The sequence below is a fragment of the Sus scrofa genome, chromosome 14 (genome assembly GCF_000003025.6).
Source record: "Sus scrofa isolate TJ Tabasco breed Duroc chromosome 14, Sscrofa11.1, whole genome shotgun sequence".
In the NCBI taxonomy this organism is placed as follows: domain Eukaryota; kingdom Metazoa; phylum Chordata; class Mammalia; order Artiodactyla; family Suidae; genus Sus; species Sus scrofa.
The window spans coordinates 12,864,931-12,880,500 of NC_010456.5; the positions used below are offsets into that span (position 1 = coordinate 12,864,931).

Below are 15,570 nucleotides of genomic sequence, written 5' to 3' on the forward strand. Positions count from 1 at the left end.
TGACCTGGGGTTAAAGGATCTAGTGTTGCCGCACCTATGGCATAGGTCACTGCTGTGGCTCGGATTTGATCCCTGATCTGTGAACTTCTATCTGCCGTGGGTGCAGCCATTTAAAAAAAAAAAAAAAAATTAGGAGTTCCCATTGTGGCGCAGCAGAAAAGAATCTGACTAGTATCCATGAGGACGCTGTGGCTGTGGTGTAGGCCAGCAGCTATACCTCTGGTTGGACCCCTAGCCTGGGAACTGCCATATGCCATAGGTGCAGCCCTTAGAAAAGGCAAAAAAAAAAAAAAAAAAAAAAAATTTAAACATAGGTTTTTGTAGTATTTCTTAGCCCAATTTATTTTTGTTTTGGATAACATTTTTTTTAGTAGAAAATTAATGGTAACACATTTTAAACTATTTTGAAAATGTGTACAAATAAGAAAGTAGTATTTCCATTCATAAATAACCACTAAAAATATTTCCCATAAATATTTTGGTACATTTACATTTAGTGTTTCTATCTATATTTTAAATGTAATTAGAATAACTCATATATGGTTATATGGTCAAGTTTGTAATATGAATTTTTATAGACATTCTGTACTCTTTGAAAATGCATTTTTTAATGACTCCTTCCTTCTTCAAATGCCTATGCCATAATCTATTTAACCATTATTACTTTATTAGACATTTAAAGTCTTCCCAGTTTTGCTCCATTAAATAGTATTGACACAGACACCCTTGTACTTACTACGTTTTTTCTTAAGAATGATAGGAGTTCCCTGGTGACCCAGTGGTTAAGGATCTGGTGTTGTCACTGCTGTGACTCTAGTTACTGCTGTGGTGTGGGTTCAGTTCCTGGCTTCAGAACTTCCACAGCCAAAAAAATAAAGAATAATGATGGGTTTGCTTGGTCATATTACCACCAGCTCCTTCCAAAAAGTTGAATTTGTCTATATCACTGTGGACAACCCATCACCAGTGTATGGCTTGAGCATACACTGCTCCTGTCACCACAGCCTCTGCCTCCTATATGTACCACAGTCATCTTCTTAGTGAGTGAAAATCAGCTTTATTTTGCTTTTTGGTAGGTAAAAAGTACTCTAATTACTAGTGAGACTAAGTATTTTTTTTACACATCTGTTAATCATCCTCACTTTATCTTTAGGTGTTTGTTTTTTTCTTTTACCCATTTTTCTGTTGTATATTATATGTTTTCTTGATAATTTGTATATTAACTCTTTTGCAGGGGGGGCATGCTAGCAGCATATGGAAGTTCCTGGGCCAGGGATCAAACCCAAGCCACAGCTGCACGTACACCACAGCTGCAGCGATGCTGGATCCTTAACCCACTGTACCACAGCAGGAACTCCCCATATTAACTCTTTATAGAATAAGATTATTACCTTTTCTGCTATATATTTGCAGTTCTTCCTTTTTTTTTTTTTTACTTAAATGTAGATAAATCCAATTCTTTTTTTTTACTTAAATGTAGATAAATGTGACTGCCTCCATCACGTACGTTTCCTCATTCAAATGTTCTCTTTTACATTTAGCTGTAATATATTGGGTTTATAAGGTGAGGATCTAATTTGGTCTTATCTTCCAAACAGCCAATTTTCCCTTCCATCTTAGATTTAAAGTTCTTTCTTTCTTGCATATAAAGTTATTATATTTGTTGGTTCTAGTGATCTCATCATCAGTTCTTGAACCACAGTTCTAATTATGATAACTTTATAATTTCATGATATTTGACAAGAGAGAGCCAGCTCATTACTATTTATTTTTAAATTGTTCTTAACCATTTTCATCTGTTTTTCCAGGTGAACACTGAAATAATATTATTGACTTATACCATTCCCACTGAGAAAAAAGAAAGAAGGAAAATATGTGATTGAAGTTATTAAATTTGATTGAAGTTAAACCTAAAAATTAACTTGGGAAAAATGACATAGTCATATTATTCATTCTTATCTAGGAATGTGTTATATGCCTTTCCATTTCTTATATCTTTTTTTATACATCAGCAAAGTGAATAAATTGTTTTGCTTTTCTTGTATGATTTCTACATTTTTCTTGTTAGGTATTTTTATTTTAGTTTTCATTTTTCTTGCTCTCATGAATAGATGCCTTTTTTCTATTAAACTGTCAAAATACTTATTACTGATACATGGGGGAGTTTGATGTTTTTGTCTGTCTATTTAGTAACCATCTGATTATTCCTGAGGCAATTTGAAATTATCCCTTGGTTTTCTTGGCATGATATAATATGCAAATGATAATTTTGTGGCTTTCCTTCCCAGTTTGTTTCTTAATTCTGTTTCATATCTTATTGTACTGACTGGGACATTCAGAGAAACATTAGAGAAAAGGTTGTATTTGAGGGTAGTGGGTTCTGTTGCCTTGTTTCTGCTTAATGAAGATACTGCTAGCATTTTATCATCTTATCATTAATGTTACCAGCTCCTATTTTCCCAGTATCGTATTGTGAAAAATTTTAAACATACATCAAAACTGAAGAACCTTAGAGTTATTACCTAGGTTCTACCATTATTTTACTATACTTATTATATATGTGTCTATGTACTTATTATATATCTCATATTTTTAATAATAATCTCTCTTGCATTATAGAAATAATTATCTGCACTTAGTGTCCTAAGATTTTAAAAAATTAGCACTCCACTAAATTGCTAAGGATACAGATGAATACAGCAATCTTTAGCTCTGTTTGTTATCATGAAATAGCCAATCTAAAATTTTCACTAAAGCTTTGAAATGGGGTTTTATTATGAAAACTATTGAAATGGAGGGCAGTGTTAAGCACCAAAAGAAGGATAACAGTCCAATTTGGATTATGAGGGAAAAAGAATTGACGTTAGAATTTTTCTATATTTGACCAGACTTTCTAGAGAAGAGAATGCCTTATTCAACTGACAAACTACTGGGCTGCTTATTCCAATCTACTTGCCAGGTGTGTTTGTAGCAAACTAGAGTCCATCAAGCAATGATAGTAAATCACATTATCTCTTAGGACCATCCCATTCTTTTTGTACTGATTCTGTTTACTCAGAGTAATAGTTTCCTAGTGCTGACAACAAATGTCCATAAACTGGGTGGCTTAGAACAGAAGTGTTTTTCTGAATCTGAAGTCAGAGTGTCAGCAGAGTTGGTTCCTTCAGGAGACTCTGAGGATAGAAATCCTCTCACACCTTTCTTCTAGCTTCTTCTAGTTGTCAGCAGTCCTTGGTGTTCCTTAACTTGTAGATACATCGCTCTAGTATCTGCTTTTGTCTCTGCACTGTCTTCTCTAGGTTTGTTGTTCTTTTCTTTCTCTTATAAGTACACTCTCATTGGATTTGGGGCCCATTGTAACCTAATCTCAATCATTACCTTAATTACATCTGAAGAGACCCTATTTCAAGTTAAGATCACTTGCTTAAGTTCCAGTTGGACAGGAATTTTCAGGTGATGCTATTCAAACCACTACACCCAGCAACTTACTTAGCAAGCAGTAGTGGAAAGGACATGGGCCTGGAAGTCAGGAAACTTGGCTCTAATCCTAGCCTGTTCTGAAACTTTTGGGGAAGTTTATTATCTCTAAACTTGTTTTGTCCCTGTTTCTCAAATGAGGAGGTTGATCAGTCTTTCAAGGTCACTTATTATCCCGAAGTCCACAGTAAGTGATGAAGAGTTGTATGCATGGCTGGTTTCTAGCTCTGTCCCTCTTATTTCTCTCTGTGCCCTGATTGTTTCTCAGGGGTATTTTAAGGTCTGATTAGTATCAGAGAGGCTTTGAGATCTTTGGATAAAATATAGAATATCACTGTCCTGGTCTGTAAGTAAACTGAGGGTGTTCCTTAGGACTTTATGGATTAACAAAAGATAGCTGCAGTATTTAGAAGTCTTCTCATTTCTTTCATCTCTGCCTTCACTCTGCTGTTAAAAACAAATCAGGAGTTCCCTGGTGACTCAGTGGGTTAAGGATCAGTTGTTGTCACTACTGTGACTCAGGTCATTACTATGGTGTGAGTTCGATCCCTGGCCCAGGAAGTTGCACATGCCACAGGTGCAGCCATAAGAGCAGAAAACAAAACAAAACAAAATAAAAATTTTACTTATTCTGTTTGTTGCTTAAGATTATTTAACACATGGATGTTCTCAAAGAAGAGACAAGACATTTAGGTTCCAAAGTATTTCAATTTAATGTTGTTCTCTTTCCTGCTCTTCACCCAGTAATTTTACTTAGTGATAAAGAAATGCACACCGGATTATAGATAGTGGGCAGTGTCCGACAATCTGAAACCTTATTTTGAATTACTAATATGGTAAGGTCTTTAGGAGGGATAGTTCACTTAAAGGCACATACATGCAAAGTTCATTTGCATAGCATTATTCTTGCTCAGAGGGCCAGTTTATATCTTTTCTATATGCTCACCAAGACACACAGGAGAAATTTTTATAGACTTCTGTGTTACTGAAATGAAAGTGCTTCAAGGACATTTCCATTTGTTACTAACTTAGGGTTTTCATCTCATGTAAATTATTTTGCCACTTTTCATTGTAATTCTTGGCTGTTATTGTCTTGCAAAATGATCATTTTGTTTCTTTCTGTGAAGATATCCACTGATCACTCAGCTGACAGTGTCTTTCGTCTATAAAAGTGTGGTGCCATTAGGATTTATTTTATATTACTACCTGTATATTTCTTTTTATATCTCTTTCCCTTTTTTGTCTTATAAAATGTCCATGGCTGTAAACATTCTTATATAGGACAGAAGTATGTTTTAAACTACAGAGTTTCAGTTCAGAAAGAGGTCCTTTTTAGAGTCTTAGAACCAAGTTCTCCTGTAATTCATCTACCTGGTAACAGTAGAAATATGTATTCCTTTGACATAATTTAAGGTTAAAATGCTTGCAGGTAAATAATAAACAGTGTGTAAGACTATGGGGGGGGGTGCCTAAACCCAGCAATTTTTATTACCATTTGAATTTTTATTACCATTTTGAAATGTCTCTTGAATCTCATCTTTCCTCTCTATTTCCATGCCACAATCTACTTTAGATCCTCTCCTCATCTGTTACCATAGCTATCTAACTGGCTTTTGACTCTAGTACCACCAGAGATACTGCCCTACAGTAAGTTTGGTCATATAATATCCTTGCTTAAAAACCTTTGCTCTCAGTTGCCTAAAAAAGTTAACTGCAAACTCTATCATACTTTTTTAAAATCTAGACCCGGTATTTTTCTTTAGTTTGGTTCCCAGTCACCCCATCTCATGTACAATATATTTCATCCACACTGAATTTCTTCCCATTCTCAGAACATTTTAAGCTTTTTTGTGACTCCTTTTCTTTTACATGTTACTTCTGCCTCACTTTATTTCACTTTTTTCACCCTCTGTGCTTTGTGTTCAAGAAGCCTGCAGAAATGTAGATTCCTCTCTGCTCCCATATACTACATTCCTACTACTAATACGTCCATTTTACAGTGTATGTATGGATATACATACTTTCCCTGTGATTACATTGGGAGGCTTTGGAGGGTTCACCTTTGCTGCCATTTTGCCAGTTGCCTAGTATGATCTAGGACTCAGTCAACATTTTGGGGTGACTAAATGAACAATTAATTAATTATGTCTAAAAATCAAAGTAATTAGACCTATTTCCCAACTTCATTGATAATCTCTTGGTTATGTATAGTTCAAAACTAAACACTGTACAAATGTAATTTTATTCAGCTATATCTTATTGTAAACCCCTGGAATGTTCCTAGAGAAGAGAGTGTACTATTTCCTGAAAGAGGTATTCTTGGTTTCACTAAAAGCCTTAACTGAAACCACTATTTTTTGTTTTCTCCTTTGTTTCCTTCTTTTCATTAGTCTATTCCTTCATATATACATTTTTTCAACCATCTTTTAATGTCAGGGTTACATACCAAGCAGATTCTTTGGTCTTACATTGCTCCTCTTGTAAGGAACTGGATAGAAACTGTAGCTATTGTCTTCTTTGATATGCTTCCTTTTTTTCTGACAATTGCTATGTCCTCTTTCATGGAGCATATGTGAAAAAGACAAAGGGATTTTAGTTAACGTTAAATTCAGGTAAGGCAGTAATGTGCTGTGGTCCTAGGGTGACCATATAATTTATTGTCTAAATGGGATGCTTTATCATTTAAAGTTATGTAAACGTATCATTTATGTACTTGTGAGAGTGAAAGGGGGATTTGTTAATAATCCAAGATAATAGTGCTGTTTCAGGCAAACTGTATATATATAATCCCTATAGTCCAGCCCAATTGCATTACTAGTTGCCTTCTGTTTTCCAAGCACATCTTAGGTTTTTTTACGCTTTTGTATCTTTGACCTTTCTTGTCCAGTGCCTGGGGCTCTGCATCCCTCAGAAGCCTGTCCAAGTCACTGAACCTTCCCAAATCAGCATGGTCTATAGAGAGATCACTCTGACCTGAATTTAACATGTCGTTTATATGCTTAATCAGCAGCTAGAAGTATTCTAGTTTGTCACAATTTTACTGACTTGACCTTTTTGGACTTCTATTGTTTAACTTTTTTTTTTTTTTTTTTTTTTTTTTGTCTTTTTGCCTCTTCTAGGGCCACTTGCACGGCATATGGAGATTCCCAGGCTAGAAGTATAATTGGAGCTGTAGCTGCCAGCCTACACCAGAGCCACAGCAACATGGGATCCGAGCTGTGTCTGTCACCTACACCACAGCTCACAGCAACGCTGGATCCTTAGCCCACTGAGCAAGGCCAGGGATCGAACCCACCACTTCATGGTTAATGGATTCGTTAACAACTGAGCCATGACGGGAATTCCTGTTTAACTTTTTCTTATTTGACATCCTCAGCTGAACTATATATTATTAAAATTAGAGCCCATATTTTGAACTTAAATCTATTCTTCTAGTACATACTCATACTCATGTAATTCATATTTGTTGAAGATTTTATTTCCTAGCCTACCTTTGTCTTTCCTCTAAACTCTTCCACTTTACATCAGTATTGTGTATCTGCTCACCCCCACCACCACCAAGAAGAAAGCTTTAAGAACTTTGTAATGTTTTTGCAAAAAATGTTGAACTCTTACATTTTAAATTTAAATATATCATTTTATCTGTTTAGATTATGTTATCTATATTTAATTAATATTTTTAAACATTAAAACATTACAGACAAAAAAGATGAAAGTAGTGTCATAGTCCAGTGTATATACCTGTAGCTGTAGTAGTACATTTTAATGAAAACTGCCATTTAAAATAGGCCTACATTTCTTAATTATAAAATCAACAGGTTTTTTTGTTTTTGTCTTTTTGCTATTTCTTTGGGCCACTCCCGCGGCATATGGAGGTTCCCAGGCTAGGGGTCGAATCGGAGCTGTAGCCACTGGCTTACGCCAGAGCCACAGCAACGCGGGATCCGAGCCGCGTCTGCGACCTACACCACGACTCACGGCAACGCCAGATCCTTAACCCACTGAGCAAGGGCAGGGACCGAACCCGCAACCTCATGGTTCCTAGTTGGATTCGTTAACCACTGCGCCACGACGGGAACTCCCAAAATCAACAGGTTTTTAGCAGAGTAGAAAGGATTCATTGCCAAGCTTAGAGATTTAAAACTATAGTTAATGAATTATATTCTTTAGCCTTTGATTTGGAAGAAGTTACTGATTTAGTTTTACTCTTTCTTTTTTATATATATAACTAGATCCTAAAAAATATCTATTAAATAAGATTTTAAAACTTTTAATTCATTAATCATATGTGCCACAAATAACTATAAATTCTTATTTAGCTTCCAAAAATACTATAGTTTTATTCTGTTAGTCACTAGAATGGCAGTCACAATCCTAATATTTTCTAGCTGATCCTGATACACTTTCCAAACATAGTTTATGAATTTACATTAATCAGTAAACTAGCTCTTAATTATTTTAATGTTTTCCCAAAGTTCTTTTATTAAAAATGTATAAAACTAGCATATGTTCATTTCAGAGAAACAGAGGAGTGTATAAAGCAGAATGTGAAAATCGATCTTAATTACCGCCAGTATTTCCTTGTCTTCCACTCACCCTCAAGCATTTTCGCTCCAAAGAGATAATTATCATTGGCAGTAGTTTAGTATGTACCCTTCAAGACCCTGTTGCAATAACTTTATACCCCTGATGGTCAACAGTTCATTTACAGTGATACTCATTTCTTTTGGAGCCCCCTCCACTAGGCTAGTGGTGACTCTGTCCGTTGTTGTTGAGTACCTATAAGGATGAGTCAGACTTGCATCCTCCTCTCAGGTGGCTCTCAGTGTAGTAGGAGAAAGAGGGGATAGAGTGATAACTACAATTCAGGATGAAAAGGGTATAAGAAAGGAAAAGATGAAGTGCTGGGGGTCTCATGGGGTGAGGAAATTATTTATCTTTGGCCAAAAGGTGATACTGAGCTATATCGCAAAAGACAGACAAGATGAGTTGGGGAGGGGGGGGGGGGGGGCGCAGAGGCAAAAAGCAGATATACCGGCATGAGAAAGGCACAGAGATGCAGGGGCTTTACAGGGTTATTCCATTTTCCCAGGCTGTAGCATGCATTTATGAGAGTAGCAGCAGATAAAGATGCAAAAGTAGTTTGGGAGATAACTCTGAACACCTCTATAATAAATCTATACACATTTTTGAACAGAATAGTGGCATGACTATAGATGTGCATTAGGAATTTAATCAGACATAAGAGGGCATAGAGTGTCAGTCACAGGCTTTGCAGCAACTTGGAAAAAGAGTTACTACGATGAAGTGTAATAGCCATTGAGCTGCTGCTGAAATAGACCTCTAGCTCTTAACATCTACCATCTTCCATCATATCTAAAAAGGCTTTGATTATATGATGCTCCTTTATTTTCTGTACGGGGTTGGCGAGTGTACAGAGGAGACTGCCAGTTAATTTTAAGACACCACCAATTAAAAGATATATCCTGATTTTAGAGATTATAGTAATGAGGAAATGTGCCTCAAAATCAGTGAAATAGAGTAATTGCATGGGCACATGGGAGAGATGGGGTGTGCAAGAAGGAAAGGAGGGAGTTGAGAAAATGAAAGAGGAGCAGGGTGATGAGATCAGAGACACAAGTGGAAAAGTAGAACTTGAAGAGAATACATCTTCCTCTCCGATGACACAGGGATGAATAAGTAATGACTCAAGTTTGAAGTTGAAGATTTCCTGTCATGGCTCAGCAGAAACAAATCTTTACTCCTTATAGAATAGGCAGGGCTCATCACAAACTGGCCCCATCCTATTCTCCCAGACTAGTATCTCCTTATTTCTTCTTATGACCTCATATTCTAACCACACTGAAGTCTTCTCTATTCCCAGAATCCTCAAGGCTTTTATCTACCCGTTGCCTTTGCACAAGCTATTTCCCTTCCATAAAATGTTCTTTCTGCTCTTCTCTGCCTTGCAAACTCCTGTCTATCCTCATGAACTCCTGTCTAACTCAGGTGGCACTTCCTCTAAGTCATCAGTATTACTAAGCACACCTTCGTCTCTGCTCCTACACTACTCTGTTCAGACATCCTATGGAATTTTATCACAGGTGCATTAATTTATATGTCTCCCCAGTAGATTATAAACTCCTTGAGGTCAGAAACTATCTAATTCTCTTCTTTAACCATAGTGCAAGCATTAGGTATATCTTAATATCTGGTTTTATTGTCCTTGTTGTTGAATTTTAAATGAGTGAGCTAATCCAGTGCTTCTGAAACATTAATATGCATTCAGATCACCTGGAGATCTTGTTAAAATTCAGATTCTGATTTATTATGAGATGGAGTCTGAGATTCTGCCTTCCTAACAAGCTCCCAGGTAATGCCGATGCTGCTGGTTAACTGAAACTAATCCAGGGTGTCTGTACCCCAATAAATAGCCAAAGTCAGGTAAAGATAAAGGTCCATGGGAATGTCAAAATGGAGCAGTGACTTGGAAAAAATTCTCGATATGGACATGGAAGCCCTAAAAATATTAGCAGAAAATCATGTGGGAAGAGATGCTTAAATCTTGGAATAGAAGCAGGAGACCATTGTGGCAGGTGGTAGCTGACAAAGACTTGATGATATAGTTCTAGCTCTTGTGTTTCAGGAAAGGAAAGGCAATTGGTGATGGTACATATTATGTTGAGACCACAGTGAAGGATGCTGTTCATGGAGAGGGCTGCAGCTGAGAGGAGTGATGGTGCGGAAGTGGGTTTGGGGGCTCTCACAGGAAGGGTTAGGGGCCTTCAGCATCTGTTCCCAGTTAAACAGTTTCCACCAGTGCAAACTCTGAGGGAATGGGAAAGCAGCACTCTAGGGGAAGGAAAGCTCCTGAAAAAATGAGAGGTACTAGAATTTGACAAGGAATCATTTCCTGGTTTCTCTCCAGGTTCAAAGCACAAAAATTCTTTTTCTTTTTTAAAATTCAGATGACAGGAAAATTTAGTACCAATGAGCATTATGTTCCCACATATAGCCTCACAGGTCTGATAATACTAAGGACAGTTCAATAAACATAGTAGATTTCAATATTATTGTGCAGAAGTAATATATAATTTTTAACACATGGAAAAAGGCAAAAATAAAGAAGTGTTTAAATTTCCTGTCATGAATTCCCCATGTCCCACAATAAGGTACTTGAGCTTGATGTGTCCTCTTTGAGCTTTAATCCATGCAAATTTAAGTAAACATAGATGGGAATTTTTCAGATTTCTTTTTTTTTTCTTTTTAGGGCCACATGTGCAGCATATAGAAGTTGCCAGGCTCAAGGTCCAATTGGAGCCACAGCTCATGGCAACATTGGATCCTTGACCCACTGAGCAAGGCCAGGGATCAAACCTGCATCCTCATGGATACTAGTTGGGTTCCTAACCTACTGAGTCACCAAGGGAGCTCCCTCAAATTTCTTTACAGTGCTTTTACATGCACATTATTCTATAGATTGTTTTTTTCACTTAGGACTACGTCATAATCATCTTTCCAGGCCAGTGGGTAGAGCGCTTATTTTTTTCTAGTCATTTTTAAATAGCTATGTATAAATATAGATGTCCCATAATTTATTCTGCCATTCTCCTACTGATGGACAATTGGGCAATTTCCAGTTTTTGCTGCTGCAAACAATATGACACCCAAAAAGAGTCCTGTTGTTACCAGTGCCTCTGTTAGAGAATTCTGTGATTTCAACCAGCCATCCATAACACAAGTAATTTTTATATCAAAGACATCTTTTAATGAGGCATAGCAGTGGCTGGACCTATATACTATCCAATATAGTAGCCACTAGTCATATGTAGCCACTTAAATTAAATTGACTAAAATTAAGTCAAATTAAAAATTCACTTCCTCAGTCACATTAATCTCTTTTGTTTACCAGCCACATGTGAACAGTGGCAACCCTTTGGACAGTAAAGAACAGACCATTTCCACCCTCACAGAAAATTCCGTTGGACAGCCTGGACTAGGCACTCTGATGTTACCTCCTAAAGAAGAACATCTTTTTCAGTGGGCTGCTGTTTTAAGGAGAGCTTGTTTTTAAAAGTATAAACTTTGTGTCCTAATTGGTTGCCTCTGCAGTTACTTCAATGAGAATCAATATCCAGATGAAGCAAAGAGAGAAGAAATTGCAAATGCTTGCAATGCAGTTATACAGAAGCCAGGTAAGGGGGCAAGTGCTGCTTTGCTCTTTGGTGGAGCTTTTGGCTCAGATCATCATTTAGGACCTATGGCTCTTCCTAATGCCAGCTGGGGGCTCTGGGCTCCATTCCTGCCATCCTCCTGTGGATGGTCACTGCCCCGTCCTGTTCAAACAGCACTTCTCAGGAGGCGATCATGCTCCAGATCAAAAGTTCATGCAGGAAAGTTTCTAGGGAGTGTCCTTGCTTAAGATATGCAACCTTGAACTTTTTTTTTTTTTCTTTTGAAGACTCTATAGATTTGTTTTTCCAAAAATATGGCATAAATGTATAAGTTTCAAAATATTTTTAAAGTTTGGAATACTTAAGCAAAGTTCGTTAATGAAATATTAAGAGAGGGTTTTTTTGTTGGTCTTTACATCTGTTGAAAATTATATAATTCTGTATTCCTGTTTGAAGAAAGAATTCCTTTTGGAGTTGGCTTCTTTCTCCTTCCTACCTTGGGATGACTTCTCCTTAGTTGGGAAAAACATAGGGTAATTCCATTCTGAAGTCCTTTTGTTCCTGTAGGAGTCAGCAGAGCCCCTTTATCATTCATAGATCTTCTCTTCCATGTGTCAAAATGCTCTTCCCAAATTTTATGGGGTTTTTTAACCAGAAACCATTTTCAGTTTAGGTGATCCAACTGATCTCCACTTGGCCAGTTAATTTGATTAGCTTAAAGACTATATATACAAAAGTGACAATAATTAAATTATTTATTCTCCCTTAGTAAAAAGCCAGACTTCTTACAATCTAGAACATACAAACTCAGCTACAGGACATCTGTACGCTTATATTTACACAGCCAAAGTCCCAGCCCTAAAGCTCTGCTGGAACTCAAACTTCCTGGAAAATACTTCAGCCTCTGCTATCAAGGGCCTCAGCTGTTTTCTGGTTTCCCTACCCTCTGTGGATTAAAACCTAAATCTGAAAAAGACAAGGGAGGAGGGAAAGGTACAGGTGGACCCCATGTTGGCAAGCATGGTGCTTCCATAAGCATCACATTTGACAGCAAAGATAATAAATTTAAAAACTCAATTTGAACTGTGCTATGTATTCCAGCATCGTTATAGTAACAGATGGTCTTAGAGACCTTAGTCTGTGGAGAACATGGATAGTATTCTCTGTCTTAAGACAGCAGGAAACTAGTAAAATATAGGGCCTTAAAGATGTAAGCATAAAGTTTAGCTATCTGGAAACTTGATAAAGAATAACATACTCATCTAGAATGATGCTGATGAAATGAAGCCTTCATACACCATCATGTGACCTTTGAACCCTAGCAGACTGACTTTGTGGAATTCTTTCATATAGTATAGTATTTAATATTGGAATTTCTTAATTTGTGTGGCTTTCTGAGTTGAAGCATTTTGTGTTGTTAGTTGCTATTTGTGTGTCTCTATGTTTATTCATTCAGTAATTGAGTATGTAATAGTACTAAGTCATGCTAAAAAAATCACTTCTATATCTGTTATTCTGGCAATAAATGCAATCGAAAGAACATTTTAAAAAAGAAAAGTATTATCCCTTAAAACTAGTCTCAGATGCAGATTATCCAAATTTTATTGCATGCATTCACAGGCAAAAAACTGTCAGATCTGGAACGAGTTACCTCCCTGAAAGTATATAATTGGTTTGCTAACAGACGGAAGGAGATCAAGAGGAGAGCCAATATCGGTAATGTATCAGAGAGGCTGCTATCCCTTTTGAGGCACTTGTGAACAGTGTGTCTAAGGTTGACTTCCGTTTGGAACTGCAGGTCTAAATGATCCTACTCTTTAAGCCTAATAAGAATTGCTCTTATGTTTTTTTCTATTGCATTTTTAATGATGCAAAGTTAATATTAATTATACTATTTGTATTATAATAAGAATGGTATTTTTATTTCCAAAATTCATTTTTCTTAATGTGCTAAAATCTAGAATTAGATGTGGTCTCTGATCTGTGGCACCTGTGGTGCATATTAAAAATTATTATAAGGGCTTGAGAGAGGGAATGTGACACCTGAGTATCTTCGTTATGACCAAGCTGTGACCTGGATGTTAAGAAACATCAGATGAATAGAACTGGAAGCAAAGAATCTTAGGAATATACAGGAAACCTAATAAAAGGCAGTGGATTTTTTTTTTTTTTAAGAAAGCATTTAAGAGACATGAATTGATGAGATTGGGGTTGAGGATTGGTTTTGAGCTTCTAAAATTGTATTTCGTTGTAAACTTAATTCCTCTTCATCATTACAATTCTCAAATGCTTTATAGAACCCCAAGACAGGAGAGCTGTGTAACTAGTTGGTAAGTATTTATGAAGCACCTAACAGTCAGCATCTCAAATGTACACACATGGCAGCAGGGGCTCCAGGATGGCAGTCATGTTCCTCCCCTGACCTCTGTGCCATTGAATTCCATTCCTCTGCAAGTTAAAAGAAACAAAACAGAGGAATCTAGGTTTTCGTTTATTTATTTATTTAGGGCCACACCCAGGGCATATGAAGGTCCCCAGGCTAGGGGTCAAGTCGGAGCTGTGGCTGCCAGCCTACATCACAGCCACAGCAACACCAGCTCCTAGCCGCCTCTGCCACCTACACTGCAGCCCAAGGCAACGCCGGATCTTTAACCCACTGAACAGGGCCAGGGATTGAACCTGCATCCTCATGGATACAAGTTGTGTTTGTAACTGCTGAGCCACAACAGGAACTCCTAAGTTCTTGTTTAATTACTTTGGAATTTCGTCACTACAGATTCATTCAGTGTTTAGGCCATTGTGATAATGTAACAGATAATTTAGGGATCTATTTGCTTTTTTCGAAGAAGCAGCAATCCTGGAGAGTCATGGGATAGATGTACAGAGTCCAGGAGGCCATTCCAACAGTGATGACGTCGACGGAAATGACTACTCAGAGCAGGTGAGCAGCTGAGTGGAGGTTCGTGTGGATACAGAGTGGGTGGGACAGTATGACAACTCCATTCTGTGGGTATGTTTTGTACGGGGTGGGGGAGGGGAGACAATCTAATGTCCCTCCACTCTGCTCATGTATCTAGTTAGATTTTCATGTAATTTGAAAGGAATGTGGTAAGATTCAGTTGTCCTGTTGAATTTGTGAGAAATCGTTCTTCACCCACATGGATTTATTGTCATACAACAGGATACTTGGCAAGTACGCAATGGGGAGGAGGAGGAGGGAAGAAGTTCAGAGGGAGGCAGAGAAGCAGAGAAGGTAGAAGAAGAGAGGAGGATCTGACCCAAACAAGCAAGTTCCACCATTCAGCACACACACACTCAATGTCTGAGAAGTTCTAGGGGCTCCGGGCAGCTGGGACCCTGCCTGAACACCGACGCAGCACACAGTGGAAGGGCCCGCCCACTTCGGCCCTGTTGCCGTGGGAACCCTCCTGCCGAGATAGTGGTTCTTCCAGAGTCTCTGGCACATTGATACACACACCCTCTCATAGATGCATGTCTGCTCACCTCACCCTGACTTATTCTTCATTTTGGGGGGGAAAATATATTTAATTGTAGCCACTGGATGGAATAATTCAGTAACTAACAATGTGGGAAATTCCCCCCCCCCCCGAACACACACACATATCTGTTGACAAATTTCATTAAGTTTTTTATAGGATTTAAAATTCATTCCAGGAGTTCCCATTGTGGCTCAGCAGGTTAAGAACCCAACATGATGTCCTTGAAGATGCAGGCTCAGTCCCTGGCCTCACTCAGTGGGTTAAGGATCTGGCATTGCCACAGGCTGCGGTGTAGGTCGCAGATGCGGCTCCAATTCAACCCCTAGCCTGGGAGCTTCCATATGCCACAAATGCGGCCATAAAAAGAAAAAAGAATTCATTCCATTTGGAGTATGAAGAGAACATATGGTCTCTTCTCC

The 15,570-nt window shown here is 37.8% G+C and overlaps 1 protein-coding gene across 7 annotated transcripts in view; it reads left to right on the top strand.

Annotated features, from left to right (window-relative positions):
• Positions 1-15,570, top strand: part of HMBOX1 (homeobox containing 1) — a 202,472-nt gene that overhangs the window by 172,324 nt on the left and 14,578 nt on the right. The window contains exons 7-10 of one of the 7 annotated variants that reach the window (XM_005670463.3): positions 11,590-11,672; positions 13,272-13,367; positions 14,498-14,592; positions 14,833-14,937. In XM_005670463.3, coding sequence (XP_005670520.1) covers positions 11,590-11,672; positions 13,272-13,367; positions 14,498-14,592; positions 14,833-14,928 — 370 coding nt within the window. In that variant the 3' untranslated portion in view covers positions 14,929-14,937. The remainder of the gene's footprint in view (positions 1-11,589; positions 11,673-13,271; positions 13,368-14,497; positions 14,593-14,832; positions 14,938-15,570) is intronic. The other 6 variants (XM_005670458.3, XM_005670459.3, XM_005670460.3 and 3 more) reach the window with 6 other exon arrangements.